This window comes from Aythya fuligula, chromosome 2, assembly GCF_009819795.1.
Source record: "Aythya fuligula isolate bAytFul2 chromosome 2, bAytFul2.pri, whole genome shotgun sequence".
Taxonomy (NCBI): domain Eukaryota; kingdom Metazoa; phylum Chordata; class Aves; order Anseriformes; family Anatidae; genus Aythya; species Aythya fuligula.
The window spans coordinates 79654515-79679610 of NC_045560.1; the positions used below are offsets into that span (position 1 = coordinate 79654515).

The following is a 25096-nucleotide window of genomic DNA, read 5'->3' on the forward strand; positions in this document are numbered from 1 at the left end:
TTGTGTTGATACCTAAAATCAGAATTCTTTCTCAGCACAGGCCCTGCACCTGCTGCCCCCTGCTCCCAAGTTAGATGACTCTGGTTGTGTGGTGAGGCTTTCCCTAGGCTGGGTGGCTGTAGGAAAGGTGACTGGCGCTGAATGTGAAGCATGTCTGGAATGCTGCCTGAGGATTTCCAGGGAGCAAGGAGCAGCTTTGCACTGTATGTGCATTCATATGCAGAATGGGAGAATTTCACTGCAACTGGTCATCGTCAGGTCTTGGTGTTTCAGGCAAGCTAAAATACGAGTCCATGCTGGCATTTTTTTCCTTTTTTCTTTATGGATTTCTACAAAGAGGTTTTAGTGAAGTATCCTAGCAGCTAAAGAACTAGCATCATGTGGCCAACTAGTGACTTAGAGGCTGTTTTGTCTCTGAACCGTGCTTCAGAGAGAGTACTTGGTTACAAAGCAGTTGATAGTCAGCTGACTAGGTTCTCCTGTATTTTTGGAAGAAACACCCCTCCGTTTTGCGGCAGCAATGTGTCACAGCTGCAACCAGAGATAAAGCCATACTGTAATGAAAAACAGGGAAAGGTTTATTGTGTCTAACACTTCTGTTTGTGTAATTTAAAAAAAATAATTGACATTGTGAAGGAGTCAGCGCTGCTCCTTCAGTCACACAGCACTTCTGTACAATCATCCTTCATATCCTGCATCTCTGCTTAGATCTTCCCAAACTCCCAGGTTTGCTTCTTCCATTGGATTCAATAGCAGCAGTGACCAATCTGCTAGACCATTTTGATACCACTCTTCTAATGCTAGTCATATGAGCAGTGTAGTTTGGAAGTCCCTGCTTCACACGGTATTCCAGATCTCCTAGGAGGCTTTGGGTAGCAACCTATATTTTAAAAGTAAAATTGTGGTCCCATCACCGTTGTATCATATAAACTGAGACACTTGAAGTTTAGAACCCAGTGGTTCAAACGTCTCATCTTTGTTGCCCAGCCTCAAATGTTGTGCCAGTAAGTCCTTTAAGTTGAGAGCCATAATTCAGGCTTAAGCATAGCAGGTGAAGAAGTTTCATATTTCTTATGTGTTTGGTATGATGCTCTGTGAGTATTACGCTTGGTGAATGTTGTTTCCTGAAGGGATGCAGCTTACACTGTTAGAACTAGCTCTAGTCTCAAAATCTGCCTTTCATTTCCTTCATAAAGAAGAAATATTTTAAAAATTTGTAATGGCTTTAAAGAAAATCATAAAGGGATTAAACTTGTCTGCTGCATTTATATTTTTTAGGAGATGATTTTTTTCTGGATATTTCAAAAGTGGAATTGTTTGTAATTTGCCAGGGGGTTGGTTCCAGTTACGTTAAGTTAATCTGTGAGTACAAACATAGAGGGAGTTAATCCTGCTACTGTGCAGTAAACTGCAGGGTTTCCTTGTGGTTTGGGGTTTGCTTGTGTGTGTGTTTCAGATGTAATAAATATCTCTGCTTTCACTTATAGCCTTTGGAATTCAGCTCGGTCCTACTGGAAGAAGGACGCAGGAAAAGTGCATTGATGCTATCACGAGAAAGGGGGGGCTTCATAACAGCTCTGAATCCTGAGCTACAGGCACGGTAGTGCTGTGACTCTGTACATGCCCCTGTCATGATCTGTGTTTTATCAGATTTTTGCTTTAAATGAATATATGTTAGAGAAGACTACATCAAAAGAGCTCCCACAGCTTAAATGACAATCTAAATAGGATTGGAAATTGAGAAGACGATGTGGTATCTGTTGTTCTAATGACTAGGATTCTGCCTTGTGCTGTTTTGCTTTTGTTATCAGCTTGAAACTTATACTGGTTTCTTTATGGAAGGTGATCTGAGGGCTTGTGGGTGAGACAGTGGGTTTAATACCTGCTTTAGGAAAGGCTCCTCTTGTGAAGGGAAGGATGGAAGGGTGCAGGTGAAGAGGGAGTCAAAACTCCTGTTATGGACAGGTGGGAGAAGCTGAGTGTTGTCTCCTTCAAAAGGACAGAGTATGGAGTGCTGAGGGAAAGAGGAACTGAGTTTTTGATGGCTGCAGCCAGTGAGTGGATTGTTTAATCTTTGGTTGATATCTATATTGGAGCGCTCAGGGGTATTTTGGTGGATCTGAAGATGGTTTTGTGCCCGTAATGATGCAGTGACACACAGAAATAACGCGACCAGGCAGCATGAGGTATGTACGGCAGAGATGGGCAAAGCAGGGCAGGCTCACATCCCCCGGGAGCAGGCAGGCACAGCTCAGGTTATCACTGAGTACCAAGGGTTCCTATGGCACACCATGCTTTACCTTGCAGTAACTTATTTGTGTGCCCTTCGTCTCTTAGGATGCTTGCAGGTGCCCTCTGGGAAATCTTCCTGCATGAGCCCTGGCTTTCTCTTGTGTTCCTGTGCCGGAGCTGCTGCTGGTTTCCCATGCTGGGGGAAGCAGAAGTGACCCTGTGCAGATAGGCTCTGTGGCTAGTGCAGTCATGGGGGAGTTGAGCCGTGCCTTGTATGAAAGTTTGATCAAAATGAGCAGACTGGGTGCTGGAGCAGCACACGTTCCCTTTCACCAGTGCTGCTGGTGGAGAAGGTGGAGCTGGTTGTGTGGAGAGGAGGGGGAGACCAAGGAGAGAGCTTTGTGTTTAAGAGCCAGCAGTTGGCAGCTTCTCAAGCTTCCCTGTGCGTAATTTCAATGCTCTGCAAAGTGCATGGAGTTTCCTGCAGCTTTTCTTCCTCTGAGAATTGTCGGTTTTGTGACAGAAGATGCAGCCTGTTTTGCCCAGAGCACACTTGCTGGAAATTTATACAAGATTCATTGCCTGATAATAAAAGCACTGTCTTGTATTTACAGGCAAGCCGTGATGAATTAAGTAGTGATACCAATTGTGTTGGGAGCTGACTTGTGTGCAAAGTCCATCCTGGTTAATTTAAAATTGCCAGCAACTGTATTCTATAAACCCAGAATTAATGAAAATACAGAAAAGGGAAGTTTCAGGAAGTTCTCAGACTTTCAAACCAAATTAAGATTTCTAACCAATTCTGAGTTAAATCATTTTTATATTTGGAAGTGTTCAAAGCAGAGCATCAGAAGTATCTTTCCTATCAGTACGCGGAGATATATCTTAAAACCTTATTTTGTTGTGTGTTCTGCATTGCAACTATTCCCATTAAATGTATGACTTGTCATTGATTTTCTAGTATATTATAAAGATGTAGGCGTGATAAAACTGCATTTGATAACCTCTTGGGCAAAGGCTGCAAGTTGTAGTTAAGCTTGTAGGCTTTGGATTTTTAGTTACAATACAAACGACTAAGACAGGGTACAAAGTGTATGTTAAGTTTGGTGGACAAGAAGGCTTTTTTTAGAGGTGGTGTTTTTGTTGTTGGTTTTAAATGGACCAAGCTGAAAAAGCCTTTGGGAAATACTGAACTCTTCCCCTCTGTGCACCATAGGGGACGGGCAATTTACTTCCTCCCTTCCTGCAGCACAGCTCTGCATGGTGGTGACGCAACTTGGCTTCTGAATTGAAGGAAACGCTATTACATAAAAACTCACAGGAAAAAAAATCTTATTTATATAACAAGTACTTCTTCATGTTGGTTTGATGTTGGTGGGGCAGGGTAGAAATGAGCAAATACTCGTTTGACAGGCGACTTGCAAATACCTCCAAGAAGGGAGGGAGGTTCTGCAACCTCGCTGGGCAACCTCTGACACTGCTCAGTAAAAAAAAAAAAAGAAAGTGTTTCCTGATGTTGAGATGGCACCTCCCATGTTCCAGTTTGTGCACTTTGCCTCTTGCCCTGTCCCCGGACACCACTCAGTGAAGTCTCTTGTCTTTGCACCCTTCTTCCAGGTGTTGGCACATGTGGATGAGATCCCACCTTAGTCTTTTCTTCTTCAGGCTGAACAGTCCCAGCTCTCTCGGCCTTTCCTCACAGGAGAGATGCTTCAGTCTCTAGTTTCTTGATTATAGTTTTTTGTTTTTTTTTTTTTTTTAATTCTCTATAGAATCAGCTTAGACACCCGTTAAAACTTAATTGGAAAATTTACTACTATCCTGAGATAAGTGTAAAAATCAGGGAAATGTGAATACGCTGGAGGTGAAATAACGTGAAGATGGTGCTTGAGAATTAAGGTGGGTGTCATCTCTGCATGTTAAGTAGTTCCTCATCAAAGTCAGCCACTTAAGGACTGGATTGATGAAAGATAATTTTGGCTGGCATCAGAGAATGTAACTAAAAGCTGGGTTACTGCAGAGAAAGGAAAAATCCTTGTATTGCAAGCTGATTTGTATGCCTTGGGAAAGGCAGAGCTGCAACACAGAGCATATGGAGCTAACTTGATTGTGTTGATGCTGAAGCTGGGATCGGGGCTGGAAGTCATGTCCTAGCACCGTGCTTCGCCCTTAGCTCTTCTCTTCTGGGAAGCTCTGGCAGCTGGAGCTTCAATGCGTTCCCCAAGGTAAATTACCCCTGGGGTCTCCATGTTCACTGCTGCAACACTCAGTGGCTCTTAGCAGGGCCAACTGAGGTCTTTCGGGCTCAAATAATGTGGGTGCTGCCTATGTCTGCCCAGTAAGCTGCCCATTGGAGTGCTGTTTGCTGCTGGGAGGGTATCTTAACCCCAGGCAGTGGCTCGTGAGCGTGCTATCTCTGTGCTAGGCTGCGGGATCCATCTTGTGCTTGTGTGGCTTCCGCTCATGCCTTTCCATAGGAGCAAGCATTATAGCTTTCTATTTTAATGTATCTAGCAAATAATCTGTTATACAGAACTGGTGACTTATTTTTTTCTGCTGTTCAATGCCAGCAAGCATAGATTAGCTTTCTCCAAGTAGTTTTAGGGCTGTAACCCTCATATACTTCCCAGAAGTTTTTTTAGCATGAAGTAGGTAAACGTATTGATCATCTGTTTTCACACTGGTTTGGGTTTCCTGTCATGGGCTGGCATGATCTGATCATCCTGAACACCTGTTAAATTTCTAGGTGACTTGTAAGTTGATTGCTCTGGTGGCTCCAAGTTAATTTTATTCTAGGAGCTGTACTTAATTTAGTTGCCCTTTAATTTGATGGTGCTCTGAGAACTTCTTCCGAGCACGTAGCAATTTGTAAAATTCATCAAAGAAAGAACATCTGGGCGAGGGTGGAAGAGACGCTCATAGATGGGTGTGCACGATTCAGTGCCTGATGCAATAGATGGCTTAAAGGCTCTGAGTTCCCTATCAGAGTTACCATAGCAGTGTGGAGTGTGTTGATCTGCTGTACATTCACTATGAAGTTTCAAATCAATTTAAAAACTTGACCACTGAGTCTGTTCCTTCCTGATAGGTTTTGTGCTAGATCACGTATCTGCTGCCACGGGTCTAGCTTGCACTGCTGGCTGATGCAGCAGCGGGAAGCTGGGAAGAAGCTGAAACCTCTCAGAGCTTCTAAGTGCAGCAGCCAGTTAAGACTTCTCAAACTGATACTGCTCCACTGTTGTCTTGTCAAACCTGTTAAGGTTTAGAGTAAAGAAATTCACTGAATGAATTAAATTGTTAAATTAATTTATTCCTATGTACTGCACAAGATACCACCCAAAATATCTATTTCAGTTGCTACCCAGTGTGGCTACAAATATAAGCTGCGAATTGAGAATTGCTTTTCAAAGTGTTAATGATGTCTGATTCTTCAACGTAGAGAGATCTCCATTCAAGCTGTTTGTGTTTTTATCTTGTTCCACATCTGTGAGCGCTACCCCTCTTGCCAGTTGGTTTATTCACATGCACATATTTGCGTTTTGGTACTAATTTGGAGTTTGAACTTCCTCTTTTACCACTTGCACGTGCTTATTCTTTCTCCCACGTGGTGTCCGTGCCCAGTTTCCTCAGTTCCTGCTGTTCCTGCCTGTGATGTTGTGCAAGACAGCTGAAGATGCAAGTAACTCAAGGACATGTTTCTATAGACCAGTACTCTAGAAGAGAGCAAGCAAGCTGTTGTGTGACTGTAAGGGCTAGTTTAGACTAGGTCTTGAATGTTTAAGGGAGGTGTGATACCTGGTCTGCTGACTTTTTTACCACCAACAGAACCAGATCTAAAATACATATTCAGACACAAGTATTTCCTTAGGCCTGAACATAAGCAATTCTTCTGTTCTACCTCTAGCACAGAGGAAAAATAAAAAAAAAAAAAGTGGCAGACCTGAGTAGTTTCTAAGGAAACTTGTCAGTTGGGTTCTGTTATCAGTCTGCTGGTTTGCCTGTATTTTCTTGTGAACCTATAAATTATGTGGATGTCCTAAATATAAAGATGAGCTATACTTGGTAAAATGTACTGTTGGCTTCTTCAGATGGATATGGAGTGTTTTTTCCAGTGTCTTTGACTTCCAGACACCTTCAAAAAAAATAGTTTTGTTTTCCTGATGACATTAGCTTCCTTGGAATAGAAAATTTGACTGTACCTTAATGTATAGATCAGGAAGAGGAAGAGTTTCTCCTGTTGAATTGTGCTGCTGTTAAGAAACTTCTGTATATTTTCTAAAGTTGCATGGAATTGCACCCTTACTTATCTTACAGCATGGGTTGTAGGTTGAAAAGCACTGCAGTAGTCAACATGTGTAGCTTTGGATCTGAGAGTATCCTGTAATCAGAAACTTTTTCTTGGATTCTCTCAAATATAATGGTAATTACATGTTTTCCTGACATTTATAATTCCCAACTACTCTCATTATATTGCAGCTAATAAAATTTGGAGCCTAATTTACTATTATATGTAGCATAACAGTAAATTATATAGCATGTCTGTTGGTTGAATTGTTTTTTTAATTCATAGGAAAAATAAACCTTAGCAATTCCCTGTCTTTTTATCTGTTTCTACAGAACAAATTTTCTACCTTCAGTTCAAGAATGAACAGTAACTTATATCTAAAACTGCAGAGAGGTACAACCCAGAAATCCACTGTTAAGGAAGCCTCATTAAGGTTGAAATCCTATGTAATTAAAATTTAATTTAGTGAAGAGAGTGTGTTGTCAAATAAATTACTTCTGGTAGATCAAGTTGCTTGTGCAATACTTCTAACACCAATGTCAAAGCATTTTGACCTTCTCTGAAGTGTTTCAAAAAAAGTTGTCCGTGCTTTTTGTCGTGGTTCCGCTCGAGTGGGCAGCCGAGCTCCACCACAGCCGCTCTCGCACCCCCCCTTCTCAAAGAGGAACAGGGAGAAAATATGTGAAAAGGGCTCAAAGGTTGAAATAAGGATGAGAAGATCACGCAGTAATTATTGTGACGGGCAAAACAGACTCTGTGTAGGGAGATAGTAAGATTTATTGCTTATTACTAAGAAGCTAGAGAAGTGAGAAACAAAGGAAAGAAACCAAAAGCACCTTCCCCCCCCATCCACCCTCTTCCACCTCCTCCCCCCAAGTGGCGCAGGGGAACGGGGGAATGGGGGTTATGGTCAGTCTACAGCACTTCTTCTCTGCCACTCCTTCTCGGTCACTCTCGTCCCCTGTGCTGTGGGGTCCCACCCACGGGATGCAGTCCTTGATGAACTGATCCGGCGTGGGCTTCCCACAGGCAGCAGCTCTTCCAGAACTGCTCCAGATATGGGTCCGTACCACGGGGTCCATCCCTCAGGAGAAAACTGCTCCAACCTGGCTCCCCCATGGGCAGCAGCTCCTGCCAGGCCACCTGCTCCACCATGGTCTCCTCCATGGGCTGCAGCATGGAACCCTGCTCCACCGTGGTACTCCATGGGCTGCAGGGGGACATCCTGCTTCACCATGGTCCTCACCACAGGCCGCAGGGGACTTCTGCTCTGGCTCCTGGAGCACCTCTCCCCCTCCTTCTACACTGACCTTGGTGCAAGGCTGTTCTCCCACTCCCTTGACTCTCCCGGCTGCTGTGTGGCGCAGCGTTTTTTCCCTGTCTTAAATATGCTCTCACAGAGGCGCAAAACAACATCGCTTATTGGCTTGGCTCAGGTCAGCAGTGGGGTCCTTACCAAACATGGGGCAGCTTCTCGATCCTTCTCACAGAAATCATCCCTATGGCCCCCTGCTACCAAAACCTTGCCACGTAAACCCACTACACTTTTGGAAGGTGAGCTTCTGGAACTCTGCAAGCTCAAATACTCAAAATTCTCTACAAATATTTTCTGGTATCTGGTAGCATGAACAACTTTCTGTTACGTTTTTTTCCAGGTTTCTGATGTGTTTCCAGGCCACATTCTTGCCTTAGTAAGGCTACAGTAAATGACAAATAGAACTGTACTAAACATATAAATTTAATTTCTTCCAGGAGTGTTTTCTTTGTTTTCCATTTCTGTTTCTTTTTCTGGTGAAATGTAGTGATATTTTTTTCTCCAAAGAATGATGTGTGAGGATGGGCTTCTGAAGAGTCTAGATGATGGTTTCGTTATAGCGTGATAGGCATAAGCTTTAAGCTAGATTAATGAACTTTGAATTTGAGCTTTTACTGTCTTGAAAACACTTGCATCTTCCTGTCACATATATGAGCTGTCTTCTTACAGCTTTATCTCCTTGCATAGAATGCATATAAAGACTAGCTTAATGGAAAAGATTTGGTCCTAGTGTATCAAATATCCAGAGAAAAGCTACCTTTGGTCTTCATGGTGAAGAATTCTTTGCATTGCCTCTTGCTTTGTGTGGATGCTCATCTAAACCAAATTGCCAGCAGCCATTTACTACCCTCATCAGTTTAAAACGTGGTAACAATCTTGTTACAGAAATTTTTCAGTACGAGTGAATGCTAACGCTTGCAAAAGACAAATCCACTTTGAATCTCTAATCATGTTACCTTTATTAATCCTTGAATTTCAGGGAAGATGAGCTTGGTCTTCAGATGCTCTGCTTGGTTAATTGCTAGTACGCGGTGATTGGATTTCTTCCAATCTTCAAGCAAATGTGACAACTGCTTTGCTAATGGTTGCTTGACCAACAAGTATTTCTAAAAATTTAGTTGTTGTCAAAGTAAATGCAAATAGCGTCTAAAAGATCTCTCTAATATTTATTGCGCGCTTTCATCAGGAAGCAGTACTGCTTGGTTTGTCTGTCTTTAGCAGATATAAGATAGTATACTTACATAAAGAATATTGAGTACTAAGGTAGAAGATGGCAATTTATTTCTGCTTAATTTTTCTACTTTGTGGTCAATGTGATTCCTGTTGCATCCCTTTATTTCAGCTAATTTACCTAAACTGTTTTTACCGTAAGAGTGAACAAAATTTAGCCTTATCTTTGTTATGCATGCTAGTGTAAGGAGCTACCACTTTGTTTTGAGTTTGGTTCGTCTGTTTGTTTTTCCTCCCTTAGAAAGTTATGCTCAGGTTGTATTGAAAGACAGAGGTGAATATGCCTAGGGAACAGAAGCTGTCAGCAGAAACCTGTGCATAATACAGGTGGCAGGTCTGGGAATAAGAAGGGAAGTGGATTTTTTTTCCTTTGGAATGAAGCAATGTTTTAAAAGATAAGTCAATAAGCAAAACATGATGGTGAGCCTGAGTTTTAACTTCACAAACGAAATGAAAGTGGTTCCATTTTCAACAGATGGTTTAAAAAACTTAGCTTTGAGTATCAAGTACAGTTCTTAGCTTTTAGATTTTTCTTAATACTTTTCCAGTGGCTCAGGTAGGAGACGAGACACATACAGACTCTTTTGCTATCCCAATCTATTTCTTGGTGTTTCATGACCAGGAGGTATGAAAAGCCTCCCCCTCTCTTGCTTGCTTTCTGTGCACCCCTGGCACCCTGTCTTGCCACATCACAGGGCTGCGATTTTTAATGCCTCCTTGTCAGCACCATTCCTGTTATATTGGTTTGATATTTCTGAAGTACAAAATTGACAGCAGGGTTTTTTTGGCTTTCACTAGTAAGGAATTACTGATTAAAAAGAAAGGTGTTTTAATTCAGAAAACATATAAAGGAATACGAAGCCTATGCACGGTTGATTGTTGGTGAGAACGTGCGTGTAATAACAGCAAAATGGCTTCCCACTACTGCCTTGCTGTTTTTTCGTTTTTTTTTTTGCTAGAACAGAAACGGAGGTCAGCCAAGGCATATTTCTCCTTCTCAGCTCTTTCCCTCTGCGGGGCTCTGCTTTGATTTTTCCTTGCCAAATAGCATAAAGCTAAGATTTTTCTTTTTCATTAAGATTTTTCTTTTTCATTTAGACATTAACTAAAGAAATACACTTTCCTAAAACAAATTGTTTTTCCCTGCTGGTTCAGAAAGTAGTTCTCTCTCCTGAATGCTTTAGTTGGGATACTTCGACTCAGAGTGCAATTATTTCTACTTGAGAAAAATGGTGATGTTTCGCATTCCTTCGGTGGGCTGCATGGGCTGAGCACAACCCTTCCCATCCCAATTGCTCTCCTTCAAACAGCCCTGCTAATTTTCGAGGTGAATGAGGCCATTGTGTGGCCTGCAGGGAAGGTACCATCGTCCCCATCTGATCCTTTGCTGTGCAGGTGTGTCCTTTATGGAAGCATAAACCTTGAGTTTATAAAATGTTGTTGTCTAAAGACAACATTCACTGTAAACCGTATCTTCAAGTAGAAGGCCATTGTCTCCACATTCTTCAAGTACCAAGATTGACTTGGTTTAGGAATGACAGCACCAAGTTTAATTATGCTTTTGAGGAAGAAAGTCATCTGCGAGGGAGATTTCGTATACCAACCTGTATATAAGAGTGTAGGATGTTTGCTGTTATGAACACTGTGATGGCGATGAGAAGTCTAAACAGTGAACGTACAAGTTTTCAGCCTACAAATTGCTGGTGTGCGTGTAGATGATGCTTAAGGCAGTTTCTGGATGTTAAAATCACCAGGGTGTCTGGTTTTATTTGGTTTATACAAGTACTATTAACGCTGTAAAACTGGTGCATGTCCACTGGCGGGGAATTACTTGATTTACAGCTGCTGGTACAATCTTAAATGGCCTCCATTGCCTACGTCCTGATGCTGGTGTAGATGGCACCGTGCTGTTTTCTAGGCAACTGCTTTTTCAAGAAGCCTCTGTTGCTTTGGCAAAGTTTGTGTTTCGTGGCTGGGTTTGATTTACGCGTTTTGGGGAACCCTCTGCCTCTGAAATATGCTGCCAGTCACGTGAACAAGGTTTTATTGCGTCCAGCTTTGGATGCTTGGATAATTCTGATGTGGTTGACTTTACCTGAAAGTTTGGGAATTGCTTCTTTGATGTTACCTGCTTCGTAAGAGAAATTGAAAATTGGGCTGTGCTTTGCCACCGTGGTGCTGTATCTGAGACTGGGTCACTTCCCTTAAACGTTGTTTTTTCATTGAGATCTTTATTTGTATGCTGTCTGTTTCTTTGTTGAACTTGAGTCTTGAATTTGATTTCAAAAAACTGAACTGAGAAAACTTGCAGTCCCAAACGAAATAAATTGCAGCAGCACCTTCCAAACAGTGTTAGGCGTTCAGAAAAGTCAGATGGGAAGACTTTCATACTGTGCATTCAAAATTCATGCTGCTAAGCACTGTGAAGCAGCCGAAACAGAATTCTTACATCAGGTTAGTGTCTGGAAAAACTGCAGAAAGATCAGAACCTGCAAATGAATGGTGAGGTTTAAAACTAAATACCAAATGGGATGTATTCAGGAGGAACAATCTATTTCTTCACCTGGATAGCAAAGCATAGTTGTGGCAAAAATAAAAATGGGGTTAGATACTATCATACTTGTAGCGTACACTACCATGTACTTGATGCAGATAGCCAAATGAGGATTGCCACGCACTGTAGTTTGGAGCAGAATATCTCTGCTTGAACTAGCAAACTTGTTATTTTCAGACGTTTTGCAGATAAGCATAAGGTTTTCAATCAGTCTGTATAATAGATTCCTTAATTTCTGGCACAATGCAGAATTACTCTTTTAGATTTAAATACTTTCAATAGTGTTAGTCGTGACAGAATGTGACAAAGAAGGGATGAAATTGCTTCTCTTCCCTCTGAGAGTTGCAATTTTTGACAGCCATGTGGAATTTGTTCTTTGTTAAAGTGACAACAATTCTAATGTAATTAACATGATGTCTGCAGAGCTACATAGAAATTAATTTCCAAAGGAGGAGAAAGCTTTAAATTACTTAATATATTTCTTACATGTTCAATTGCGTTAGGAATGTGTTCTATTTATTTTGGGTTCTGTCACTATTTCAGCTATTTCATTGCACCTTTTTTCTAATAAAAAGGTGAATATGTACTTCAGCAGACTTGAAATTATCAAGATATGTTGTTGGTTTTTTTGTTTGTTTTGTTTTTGCAGAAATGGAAAAGTTAGTGGTCATATCAAAACCTTATACTAGTTTCTAAATTTCTTGAATGATGTTAAAGTTAAATTCTGGAACATGAGTATTATAACTGCAGTACCAAGAACTGTGCTTGTTTTGCTTTAATTTTGCTAGATAACACATTTACTAATGAATGCATTAAGTGAGTTTGTACTGGAGTTAATGGTTAGAGTCAGGAGATAATGCTGAGTAAATAGAAAATATAGTAAATTAAAATACAGTGAAGTAAAAGAAGTAAAGTGCTTGGCTACGTTAATGTGACTTAAGATACTAAAAAGGGGAACAGAACTGCTTGTAGCTTGTTTCAAAGTAGTTTGTATCTGCATGGTTTCTTACGTGTACTCATTTAAGTCCAAGAAGAGGTCTGTGGCCCTTGTGGAAAAGGGAAGGAGCTACTACATGCTGTTCTTGACATACTGTCTGGAGGGCAGAAGGGCTGTCTTTTGGGGGGTGGGGAAAGGGAATCTGTTACAGTGTCTGTTGACTGATCTTGATGTAGTGCTATATTTTTTAAAATTTACTGATGTACTCTGCTTAGAGACAGACTTTTTGGGAAATGTAGTGAAATTTCAGTCATGCAGCGCATGTAGCCTTTTATAAATAGTTTCTGAAATAAGTTGTTTAGACTTTCTTCGTTAAAGCTGGTCAACTCTTCAGGACTTTCTAAGATGTCTTTTTTTCTTCTCCATTTTTTTCTTAAGATCGCGCTGGAAGCATCAGTACTCTTGATTCCTTAGATTTTGCAAGATACTCTGATGATGGCAATAGGGAAACAGACGAAAGAGTAGCAGGTAAGTTTTTATGATTTGGGAATAACAGAAAATTGACTTCACAATTAGCCTTGCTGTTTGTAGCAGCAGTGTATTTAGATGAACATTCCTGAAGATGACTAAACTTCACACTGTGGTTGTTTAACTAGTCACTTAATGCATCAGATTTCAGACATTTCTACTATAATCTACTATAATTATTGCAAACTTTCAGGCAGGTGTATTTCTGTATGATGTTAGCAAGCAATATTCTTGAAACTTGGACAAAGTTTCTCACAATAGAAACCTACTCCCTTCTAATATTTAGCTGAAACACAAAATGTGTTCCATGTAGTAGTCCGTGACTATGAGCTAGGTAACAGCTTTCTGATGTACAGATCTGCAGTGAATCATGTGGTTAAACATAGTATATGTTCAGATCAAACGTGCTTTTAAAAAAAAAAAAAAAAAAAAAAAACATTTGGGGTTTTTCAGTTCCACAAGTCATCTTTGCTACAAATCTTAATTGTAGTGCTTTTCTTCTCTTCCCACTTGATTTCTGGACCATATAAGATCTTTTTTCAAAGAAGTGTCAGGGCTTTTTGCTTCTTGCAGTTGTTCTGAAATTAAGGCTGTGGAGTTTGAATTTCAGGATTTTCAATTATCTTATCAAAGGCAGAGAATGTTTTTCTTTTACATCTGAAATTTTTATAGTAGTTTCTTTTGCATGTGAGCTATGTTACTATAATCCATGCTTTTTTCAAAGATCAGATATTAAGCTATTCACAGCTTCTCCAGAGAAAATCATAAAATCTCTCTAGAATATGCATCGTATTTTTCTTCCTGTCAAAGATTGCTGCTTAACATCCGAAGCACCTGAGAATTGTCCATGCTGTGACCTTTGTTCACATTTTTTAGCTTTATGAAACCTGAAGTGATGCAAGCAGTCATACCTCTGCTCCACGTCACTGTTTCTGCTTTATCCACCATGCTTTATCTGAGCAGAAACACTGGCAAGTACAAAAGCACAGAAGAGGATGCTTAAACATAGTTCTGCAAAGGTTCTTCATTCTGAAATTTCTCTCTCAGTTAACCTGAAATAGCAGCCAGTATTGAACCACAGAAAAGAAACAGGGGTTTTAGGATATTGTCATTTTTCTTATGCAACCTTTGTTGCTGAGGTAGAGAAATAGTGGAATCCACAAACATGAAGAAGATTCATGTATTTTGGTGCTCTGGTCTGAAACTATCAGTAATTATTGCTCTTTGATTTATGTGAAAACTGTCAGATTCTTCCAGTGATTGAATTCCTGTCTTTTGCAAAGTAGATTGTCAGTTTCAAGGAGCGAAAAATCTCAAAATACGCAGTTGCTGTTCTAAACAAAATGTCTTTTAAGGAACCCAGGTATTTCTGAATCATGTTCTGTAATACAGTACAGAAGCAGGCATTTTCCTGATCTTTTTCATCATCTCTGTAGATTATTCCAGTATGTACGTAATCTTTCTAGGTAATCTTTTGTGGGAGTGTGGCTGTGGGGGTCGACAAGGTGTCCGCATGGTCATTACGCCACGATCCTTCTTGGCAATATTATTACTGAAAGAACTCGCTTGATCTTTGCTTGGAGCTGTGTTTGTTAACTGAGTTGGATTAGAGGTGCTTGTGGAAAGTGAGGACCAGGCAGAATTGGCATCTAGTTAAACCTTTCATCTTCTGATGGAACATTAATTACAAGATATTGATTGTTTCCAGCATGGAATCAATATATCCTAAAATGAAATATTAAATGTAACTCATTATGTACTAAAATATTTTTGAAGACTATGTTATATTAATTGGCTACTTCAATGCAATAGACAAGCAAATTATTTGGCAGGATATACATTGCATTTCTGTGTTCCTTTAGAGACATTTTTCCATGAGTTAAAAACTGATGTGAGAACTTGACCAAAGAAAGCAGTACTAGATAGGATTTCTGGATGTTAGTGAAGACTTGAAGTTTTCTAGAACATCCTATTTCTGTTCGATTATAACTGCTTACAATCTCATGCATCAATTCTGTATGCAGCCTCCAAGCAATAAACTGACTTGCATGGAATTGCCTTCAGAAAACGTGCATATTAAAAAAAATCAGTTAAAATATCTCAGTAGAGATTTCAAAACCTTTCTATATCCATCTCCTCCTTTGAACAAAATCTGGCTAATAACTTCTATTTTTGAAGTTGTTCTTAGCTACAAATGTGCTTTGAAATGTAAGTAGTCTATCCTGCTTATTTCTTCTCGTATTCTTTCTTCTTAGCAAAGAACTTTGATCCATAGGAGGTAAAATTCTAATGTATTGCAAAAGCTGGAGGCCATGATCTGATAGTCATATGTTCTTTTGATAATTCTCAGAGTTAGGTTTGAGTAGTTTCTTTTTTTAAACACATTTCTCATGCTGTTATCTTTGTGGGTTTTTTAAACGTTTGGACACAGTCCATGATTCCTATTATCAATTTCCTAGTCAAATGTCAAATGAAGGATAAAAAAGAAAGTTGTATCAGTCATTGAAAGAAACAAATCCTGAGTCAGAAGGACTTGAAAAATGAAGTTATAACATCCCATACAAATACTTTTTTATATTGGAAAGCACCAAATCAAAAATATCTGTGTGTACTGTCCAAAGCCTTCATGTTTTTGTTTTTGCCCATATGGATGGTGCTACTTAGCTGCCAGACTTTTACCTGTCAAAAATATTAATTATGCCTATATGCCTATATACCTATAGGAAATAACTGGAAATATTCTTGGTAAAAATGGATTCCAGTATTTCCTATCTGTTAGTCCAGTACATTCCATCTGAAGTTAAAAAGCCTAGAAGCAAAAGTCCTTTGAAGAGTTGGTGTGAACTTGTTGTTTGGAAAATCTGATCAAAGGAAGTGAAGTGAGTCTCTTATCATCAGCTTGACTGAACAGATGCAAGTTGCAAAGACCCATCAGGATGTGAATGAACACTGCAAAACTAATTGTATAGAAAACATCTATTTTTTTTGTCGTTTACCTGATCTTAACATGGATCTAGAGTGCCGTGTAACTAATTGGATAATGCATTCGTAATACACAGTTTCAAAAAATGTATGCATTGTTAAATCTTGCAATGTACTAGGTAAAAACAACTTCTTCTATAAGACTAAGCACAGAAGCAGTTGGTGCTAACATAAGGTCAGTACTGAAGGATTTATTAGGTAGGCTTAGTAAACCTCCAAATAGGAATTTTCATAGAACAACCAGAGTACAGAAGACTTAAGTTGAAGTCAAATACCCTCCAGTATTCAGTGTAAAAAGGTCATCCCATGTTCTGAACTGAATCTTCTGCCATATCTTAGCCTGACTGCGCATGTATGTTTGTGATCTAAAAACACTACTTTCTGTAATTCACAGTATTTAGCACTGCTAACCTACCTTGGATGTTTAGTGTTCTGATAATTTTAGAAATGCGATGCTGTTATTTCAGTGCTAATAAAATGAAAAATAATCAAATTCCATTTCAGTCATTTGTGTTCTTTGTTTTTTCTGTGTTAATTTCTGGCTAAAATGTGTATCTTTGATTAGCACAATAAAATATTGTCACTGTCAGGGCTTGGAGAGAAGAGACAAGTTCAAAAACTCACTTATTTTTGAGGATTTGATGTTATTTAGACTTATATAAATGTTTCTGCTTCTTGCAGAGCCCTTTTTTAAAAAATAAATAATATTAAACCCAATTCAGAAACAAACAAAAAAAAAAAGACAAAAACAACAACAACAAATATCACAACAAAAGCCCACAATAGAAGTTTGTAATACTTGCTACTACTTGTTTGTAGTCACTTTCTAATGTTGTGTGTTCAATTTGTTCATACTGGAAACGGACCAGTTCCTGTCTTCTCATTTGCTGTCTTATGCCCCATTTAGCAGTTGTGCATCCCCTTAATTTCTTTCAAGGTTAGTAGACTCCAAGGGTCGAATCTAAAGATCAGTCTGCTCTATCAGATCTTCTTTGTAGTTGTCAACTTGGACACATTAATGAGGATAATGAGTTAAGTGTTCACTTCCCAGTCTTAAAATGATAACAAGTTATCTGTTAATTTGCTCTTAAGTCTCCAAATGATCATAATTTTTGTAGCTTGATAGCCATCCCTAGTACAACTTTGACTTTCAGTTCTACTTGTGTTATGTCCTGAAATGTTTTATGCAAACAGTAAATATGGTCACTTCTTTTCTTCTTAGGACTTGTATCTGGGAAGTGGAAATTAGGAAACATCAGGTCTTGAAGTATACTGTGATACTAGCTTCACTGACAACCAATTTCTTCTCATTGACAAATGATGTAGGCACAAATCCATTGAATGTAATGGGATGTCATACACCTTTTAGAGGGGTGAATTTAGGACCTCTGGAATAGTTCTGGATTCATGGAGGAACTTGAAAATAAACAGCAATAAAACTTTTAACAGTAAGTTCAAATTCAGAGAAAGCTAGGTAAGCACAGGGGCCCTTGATACTGTGCTTCAGAGATCTACTTCTAAATAAAAATATTGGAATGCCATCAACGTCTTCACAATGTCAAACTAGAGTCTGAGTGTTGTCTGAAGTATTTTTGTACTGAAGTTTGCAAAAGTCTGACAAGATAATTCTTATGTAAAACGTAGAATTCAGAATTCATGTGTAATTGGGTTAAAAGCAGCACACCATGTAAACAGAAGCAAATACTGAAAAATTTTAAAAGTACTGTTTATTCCTTCAGCTTCCTTGCCTTTGCCCAACAAGAGTGCTTTTTGTATACATCTCAAATTGTTCAGTATCACAAATCACAAGTTGTACTTTATAACTAATGTTCATGTAACTATGAATTCATGGGTCAACAACTTCTGAAGTCATTAATAAGTGAATGAGTAGAGTAAGATCCTTGGAAAAAAAAAATCATTTTTAAATTTCTAAGCTGAGCAGACAAGCCACCCATTACTCATATGCACTTTTTTTAAGTGGTAGATTAACTACATGAAAACTGAAGCACTTAATTCTTGGTCTAATCCTTAGTTGCTTGCTTGAAAATTGAGCTCTAAGTAGGGCTAAGTATTTTTTTTTTCAGAATAACAGGTGTAGTGATTTGAGTTCTTTAAAAAAGGAAAAGTAAGACAGCCACTTAAATCCAGAAAATCCAGAAGGCACTCATAGGAGGATTAACCAACCTCATAGTTCCCAGTTTCTGCTCTCTGCTTTCCTGATGAAGAGAATCAATTCAGTTCTTTTCTTTCCTAGGCTGTCTGCAACAAAGCTCTTCTATGCATCATTCTTGAGGAGTGTAAACTCCTTTTACCACATACTGTAATTAGTTACACACGTTAAGAATTCAGTCAAGCATGAAGTTAAACTTCAGCAGACTTTATCAATGTTTTTAAAAGGTTAACCTTGCAGAGGTATGCAAGCATTACAACAGTAGGAGAGAGGGGGAAGAGACCAGCTCTTTTTTTTTTTTTTTTTTTAAAGAAATCAGTGCATCTAAATGGTTAGAAAGAAAGGAGATAGGAGGTTTCATTTTTATTTAAGAAGAGAATCTCTACTAATGAAATAATTTGTTCATTATTTTAGATGTTGAATTAAAAATCTTCATGTGTTTTGGCAGAAGATTCTATTTCAGAATAACTTCTAAAATAGAGCTTCTAATCATAATTAAATGTTACTGAAATTGTAACTTTGCAAAAAATAAATTAAAAACTTGGAAACAAGCTTCTTTGAATAAAAGCCAAATGTGTGACTTCTAGGTACACTAAGGTTTGCACAGTGGCAATTATAATGATTACATCGCTAAGGCAAGGAAATAAGGTACAACTATAGCAATCCTGTTTTGTAGTGGAATGGTATAGCTGTTGTGACAGGCTGTGAAGTGACTTCTTCACAAATATATTAACTTCTTCACAAATATATTATGCTCCAAATCTTCTACTGTATAAAGAAAAACATGCAGCAGAGTAATCTTTTAAGGTTCAATGGGGAAAGTCCTAATAGCTTCTAAGAAATTTCAGCATCATCACAGTTAACTAAAAAAAATTAATTCTTGCCGTCTGACATGGGTTTGTCTGACATGAGTTTTTTGGCTTTCTACGCCTTCAGTCATGTCTTATTCCTATTTTCCTTGATGAGATTCCTGAGTTTTTCTAGTTTGTGTTGTTTTTCCAACTTTCTTTTTATTATTATTTATATCATTCTAGTGCAGGGCACTCCTGATCTGCAACTGTTCTGGTCATTGAAAAAAAAAAAAATCAGAATAAAATGTTAACACAAAGTCATTTCCATCAGAAGAATTAGTGAATTTGAATTCTTTACTATTTTCAAAAACTAAAAAAATTAGTAGTTTTCAACTTAGAATTGTAACTGTCAATTAGTAAATCAAATGTAAGGAAGTACTAAAATGATCAGATACCTTACTACTACAAGAGCATTTTCTAACTTTGTTGCACAGAAGTATTTGCAGATCAGCATTGCTGACTACTAGAGAGATTTTATACATTTTATTCATTGTATCCTCAGTTGCGCTTTTATATTGCTGCAGTAAAATTCTGTGCATCAAACAAGTTCCTTTCATGTAGCAAATGTGGTGTACCGTAGTTACTCCTTCAGTTGTTATGGATAAATGCAAACTGAGTGAATCTTTTTTTCCATGCATGCAAAAAATTCTTAGTGATCCAAAAATTCTTAGTCACAGATGTTCCAAAAAGGAAACTACCTTTTGGAGTATGCAGTAACATTTCTTACAAACAAGAGCCAATTCAGCATTTCTGCCATGTACTGTCCTCTGCAAAAATTTCAAAATGCCATGTTAAATTATTTCCAGGTAATGATTAAAAGTCACTCGAATATATTCTTGTTAAAAGCAACTGCAACACTTCTCGTTTTGTGTGGGGAGCAAAATTGAGTAACTTAGAACAGTTTCAAGTAGTTTAACACTTTGGTATCGTAGCTGTTTTGTGCTTATCACGTATATTTAATTACAAGACTCATTATTTATCATAACTGTTTATTCAAGTGTAATTAATCTGGGAATTAATGGAAAGCATGGAAATTATCTAGCAATTCCCTAAATAGGCTCCTTCAGATGCTCTAACTGGCTATTAAAAAGGCACGTACTATGTTTCTTGCAAAAGTACAAGGCTTTATAACTTGACACCGCAGTGTAGATGTTGTTTAAAATTAAAACACATGAGATTCCAGTGCAAACAAAGCACTCCTGGCCCTTTTTGGAGGAAATAACGGAATGTGAGAAACTCATAACAGTAATGGAAGTGGGAGCAGGTGGAAGTGGCAGCTTTTGTATTTTGGAGTCTCAAAAATAGCCCTAAACGATTGCAAGTGTTGCATAGTCAAGACTCACCAGAAACTTTTAAGAATAATGGATCAAAGACTTTTTTTTGTAAGCTTCTCTGTGAGTATTGAGAGAACTGCATATTTTGCTTTTTTGTCTTGTACATCTCTTTAGATTTTGAATTCCCTTCAATACATTTAATTAACTGAAATTATTATGTAATTCCTGAAAATGTATAGTAAAACAAAAAGCTTTTAAAAAGAGATGGGTTTTTAGTGAAAACATGAACTATGTTTCAAATTCTGCCATTTGAGGTAGTAAAATTTCAGTATATACATTCATTTTCAAAACAAAAGACAAGTACTCAATGGGACAGTACATTTATTTTAAGGTTTCAGCATTGCTACATGGAAACAGCTAACACAGTGCCACCAGCATGTATTTGCTTTTTTTAGATCTGTCCTCTGATCACCCTTGTAGTCCCCCACCCCCTAGAAATCAAAATGCTTGACAGTATCAACTGACTGTAACTGGGGAAGAAATTAAAACAAACAAACAAAAAAACACTTTTCCCATTAATATACAAAATTAAAAACAAACAAAACCAGAACACCCTACAGCGAGTCCTTGTCAGACAGCTTGAAATTTTCATTTAGCTAACTTAAGGCCAATGAAACTATGGAAAATGTTCACCAGTTTGCTTTCAGACCAACTCTGCTGCATGTGTTCATAAGTTCCATAAAGATTGCATGCTTTCTGTTTAATACGAACTGTATATTTTTTTTCACACCCATCCTTGCTTTTTATATTTTATTTTTTGTTTCCCTTGCCTTGGTTGGATGCCTGTGTGTGTTTAATCCAAATCCCTGTCCAGTCCTGGAATTTGAACTACGGAAAGCCAAGGAGACCATACAGGCCCTCCGAGCCAACCTGACTCAGGCTGCAGGTGGTGTACATAAACATTTTCTTAAGTCTCTACTTTGAACAATGTAGAAGTAGCTGAGCTCATCCTCTCTGAAAGAGTAAAATGTAGTTACTTTATTTTTTTTCCTCCCCAGAAAATGAAGTTCCTTTGCAGGAACGAAAAAATTATAAATCAAGTCCTGAAATTCAGGTAGGTGGTTGGTGGTAACTGGGCTTTGCATGGACATTAATCCAGACATGCCTTCAGTAGATGGCAGGAAAGTGAACCACAGAAGTAGCGTATTGTTTTCTATTTTTTCCAGGAGCCAATCAGACCTCTTGAGAAAAGAGCTCTAAACTTCCTAGTTAATGAATTTTTATTGAAGAATAGTTACAAGCTTACGTCAATAACATTTTCAGATGAAAACCATGATCAGGTAAGGTCTGATGGGCTTTTTTTTCCATGTGTCCGGTTTCCGTATTCGGATCTTGTAGTAAACTCAAGTGAACTTAAGTAATGTTGAGTATTCTAAGAGTTAAGTATGCTAGCATTTTCATACATGAAGCATCACCTGAAAACACAGCATTTGGAGCAGTATATCCTCAGAATTTGTGGGAAGGAAACAAGAATACTTGCTTGCTGTAAAGGAAACAAAACAAAATGATGAAAACTATCTCAATTTATATTTCAATATTCAGCTTACATATCTAGAAAGTACTTAATATCAGAGCATGGCTGAGGTTGGAAGGGACCTCTGGAATTAATCTGATCCAACCCCCCTGCCAAGCAGGGTCACCTACAGCATGTTGTACAGGATCAGCAGGGTTTGGAATATCTCCAGAGAAGGAGACTCCACAGCTACCTGTTCCAGTCACCCTCACAATAAAGGCAACTTGCCTCCATAAGGCAACTTCCGCACACAGAGATGAAGGTGTGGTGTCAGCCATGGGGGCAAAGTCGTGCCCGTGCACACTGTCACTGTGCTGCTTTCTCTAGTCCTGTGCAGGATCTCTTCTGCCCAAGATGGTCTGGGAAGGCCCTGGCCAGCTTTGGGAACAGGCCAGCCCAAGCAGGGAAAAAAAGAAGCACCTCTGCTGCCCAGCCCACACATTTCCATCTGTCCTGGCCAATCTAGCTAGAGCTCATGAAGAGAAGTGTGGGACAAAGAGTGAAAACAGCTTCTTAACTGCCACCTCACGTGGTTCTCTGAACCAGCTCACCTGGGGGAAACCTTTGGTGGGAGAGAGATGATACCACGGCAGTGGATGGAAGCTGATCTCCTTTCTCCCCTTGCCCTGTTCCACAACCACACACACAGATGGTGGAGACATTCCTCTAGGTTCTTGATTCAAGTTGCCAAGCCAAACATCAGCACTTGGAGCTGAGTCCTCGCCTCAGCAACAGGAAACTTGAAGGGTAGTGTGCCTGGCCTCCCCTTGCAGCTGCAGCATGGCCCTGCCATCCTGCAGGCTCAGAGAGGCAGCCCCTCACTGCAGGGCTTCCCTGAGCTTCACAACGCCATCCTCTGGCATGTGGCCCTAAATCATACTCAGTTGATTTGTATGGGTTGATTAATTATATTAATTTTGTCTTCTCCTGAGTGTATATTTAATCACACTGTGATACTGAATCCAGTCTTGGAGAATCTCTTTTTAATAAGGTCTTATCTTAGGTATTTCATAATGGCTGTGCTTTAATACATTTTTCTTACAATGATCATTTTTGTATCTCTTTTGGGAAGGTTCTAGTTACATAATAACTCTTACTGGGTGAAGAAAGTGGTGTCATCAACACTCAGTATATATGTAGCACAACACTGAATATTTCTAGTAGAACTAAATATTTTTCTATGCGAATTTCAACCAGTTCTCTCTCTAACTAATCCCCTAGTTGTTGTTTTTTTCCTGCAATTTGGATCTTCATCTCTTAAGAAAATGAATTATTAAAAATTCTTGCTGGATCACCCCCTTAAAAGTGGCGTTTAATAGCACTAGGTCTTCATACATACACTCGTGAGGATACAGCCCCAAAAACAGATAAGACAAGTAACTTCTCCTAGCTTTTTGCATTTTCTCAACTAGAAACATTTTATGTTGTAAGGTTACTAACAAAAACAAAGTTCTCAATTGTATAGAGTAAACATAAACATACTAAGTTAATGTGTAGCATGCACGTTGTTTTTTCTAGATTAATGCCATTCTTCCACAAAACAAGGATTATCTGTTCGAATACATGTATATAACTAGACTATGACAAAACATAGTGAAAATTTTGAAGGGTAGAAAAAAAATCTTAAATATGTATATGTATTTGAAATTTAATGCCTTGAAAGCAAGCATTACAACTCCTGTGGAAAGGTATACATGCTTATACAAAGGAATGTGAAATAATCTTGTAGTAATAGAATGGTTACATGTCAATGAGAAAAGTAAAATCACGTAGTAGTGGTTTGAGATGGGAGGCCCTACTATTGTTTTCACCCATGTACAGTTAATACCATTATGTCTAGATTTCGCTGAGCACGTGCATGCTGTCAGTCATCTTCAGAGCTATTTGACTGTCTGCTTCTGGAAGACTATACCTGCACTTGTGAATAAGATGGAAACAAAATGATAGCCCTGTCAGTCTACTACCGACTTTACTGGCTTCTGCTGGAGTTTGATCAGTGATGTATCCGATTCTCAGAAGTATTTGCATACAGAAATAAAAAGCGTGCTGTGTGTTTTGGAAGGTTTTCTGTTGAGTACACAACCTAGAGCTGCCTTTAGTGTGAAATGCTTTATTTCATGAAATGAGATGTTTTTCTACTTTTGTGTCTTGTTATCTCTTTCAAGATTTCCTTGTTACTACAAGGAAAAGCAGCTTTGACACGACTGTTTTGCTGTTCTACAGCAAATACAGACCTACAGTTAAATGAGAAAGAAAACACATACTAAGGGAAAGTATGGTTTAGTTTGGTTTCTCTTATTCCTTTGAAGGATTTTGAACTGTGGGATGATGTAGGATTGAACATTCCAAAACCTCCTGACCTGTTACAACTCTATCGTGACTTTGGAAACCATCATGTTACTGCGAGAGACGTGGTGGATGTGTCAGTTGGTGTAGATGATGATGAATTGGAGGCTGCCACTCCTATACTTGGGAACATCCCTGTATTTGAAACAACACCACAATCAATAGAAGTAAGAGATCGTACAGAAGAGATATTTCAGCTGTTTGCATTGCTACTTTACTGTACTAAACTCTTCTATTTCTGTCTTGTGTTTAGCAATGTTTAATAGTGCAAAAATTAGAAGATCAAATTAGTGTGTTAAACAGTGAGAAATGGTCTTTGATGGAACAAATCCAAAGACTTGAGAGGTATGTACTTATCAATCTGCTTGACTGGAAAGAAATGTTGAAATAATTTCTCAGTGTTTTTCTAGAACAGTTATGACAACATAATTTATAACAGTAAAATTACTAGGAGTTCTTTGGAACAGGGCAGTCTTTCCTTTTAATACATGCTATTTGATTTGAAGGAAAAAAAGAGGCTTCAAACTGAGTAGTCGCATTTTATTACCTACATCATTTAATTCTGTAATGAGCTTTGTTCTTTCAGTGCAACTTCTTTATTTACCTAATTGAAAACAGAATCAGTTCTGATGTGTTTTGTATAAGTTTTCTCTTGAGTCAGCTACATTTCGCTCCTCAGTACTGCAGCACGTACAGCTTGCAAACGCTGTTAAAGGTGTTTGTTTTAATAACTTATTTCAATATAGGTTTTCTTTCTACAGTGCAAGACTAGTGGAAATGACAGTATCTTTAACAAAAACAAAAAGACTTCAAATGTTT

At 38.6% G+C, this 25096-nt stretch overlaps 1 protein-coding gene across 1 annotated transcript in view; it reads left to right on the forward strand.

Annotated features, from left to right (window-relative positions):
- Positions 1 to 25096, forward strand: part of RELCH (RAB11 binding and LisH domain, coiled-coil and HEAT repeat containing) — a 73421-nt gene that overhangs the window by 2602 nt on the left and 45723 nt on the right. The window contains exons 2-7 of the mRNA XM_032181284.1: positions 12992 to 13081; positions 21233 to 21304; positions 21417 to 21472; positions 21585 to 21698; positions 24241 to 24444; positions 24531 to 24622. Coding sequence (XP_032037175.1) covers positions 12992 to 13081; positions 21233 to 21304; positions 21417 to 21472; positions 21585 to 21698; positions 24241 to 24444; positions 24531 to 24622 — 628 coding nt within the window. The remainder of the gene's footprint in view (positions 1 to 12991; positions 13082 to 21232; positions 21305 to 21416; positions 21473 to 21584; positions 21699 to 24240; positions 24445 to 24530; positions 24623 to 25096) is intronic.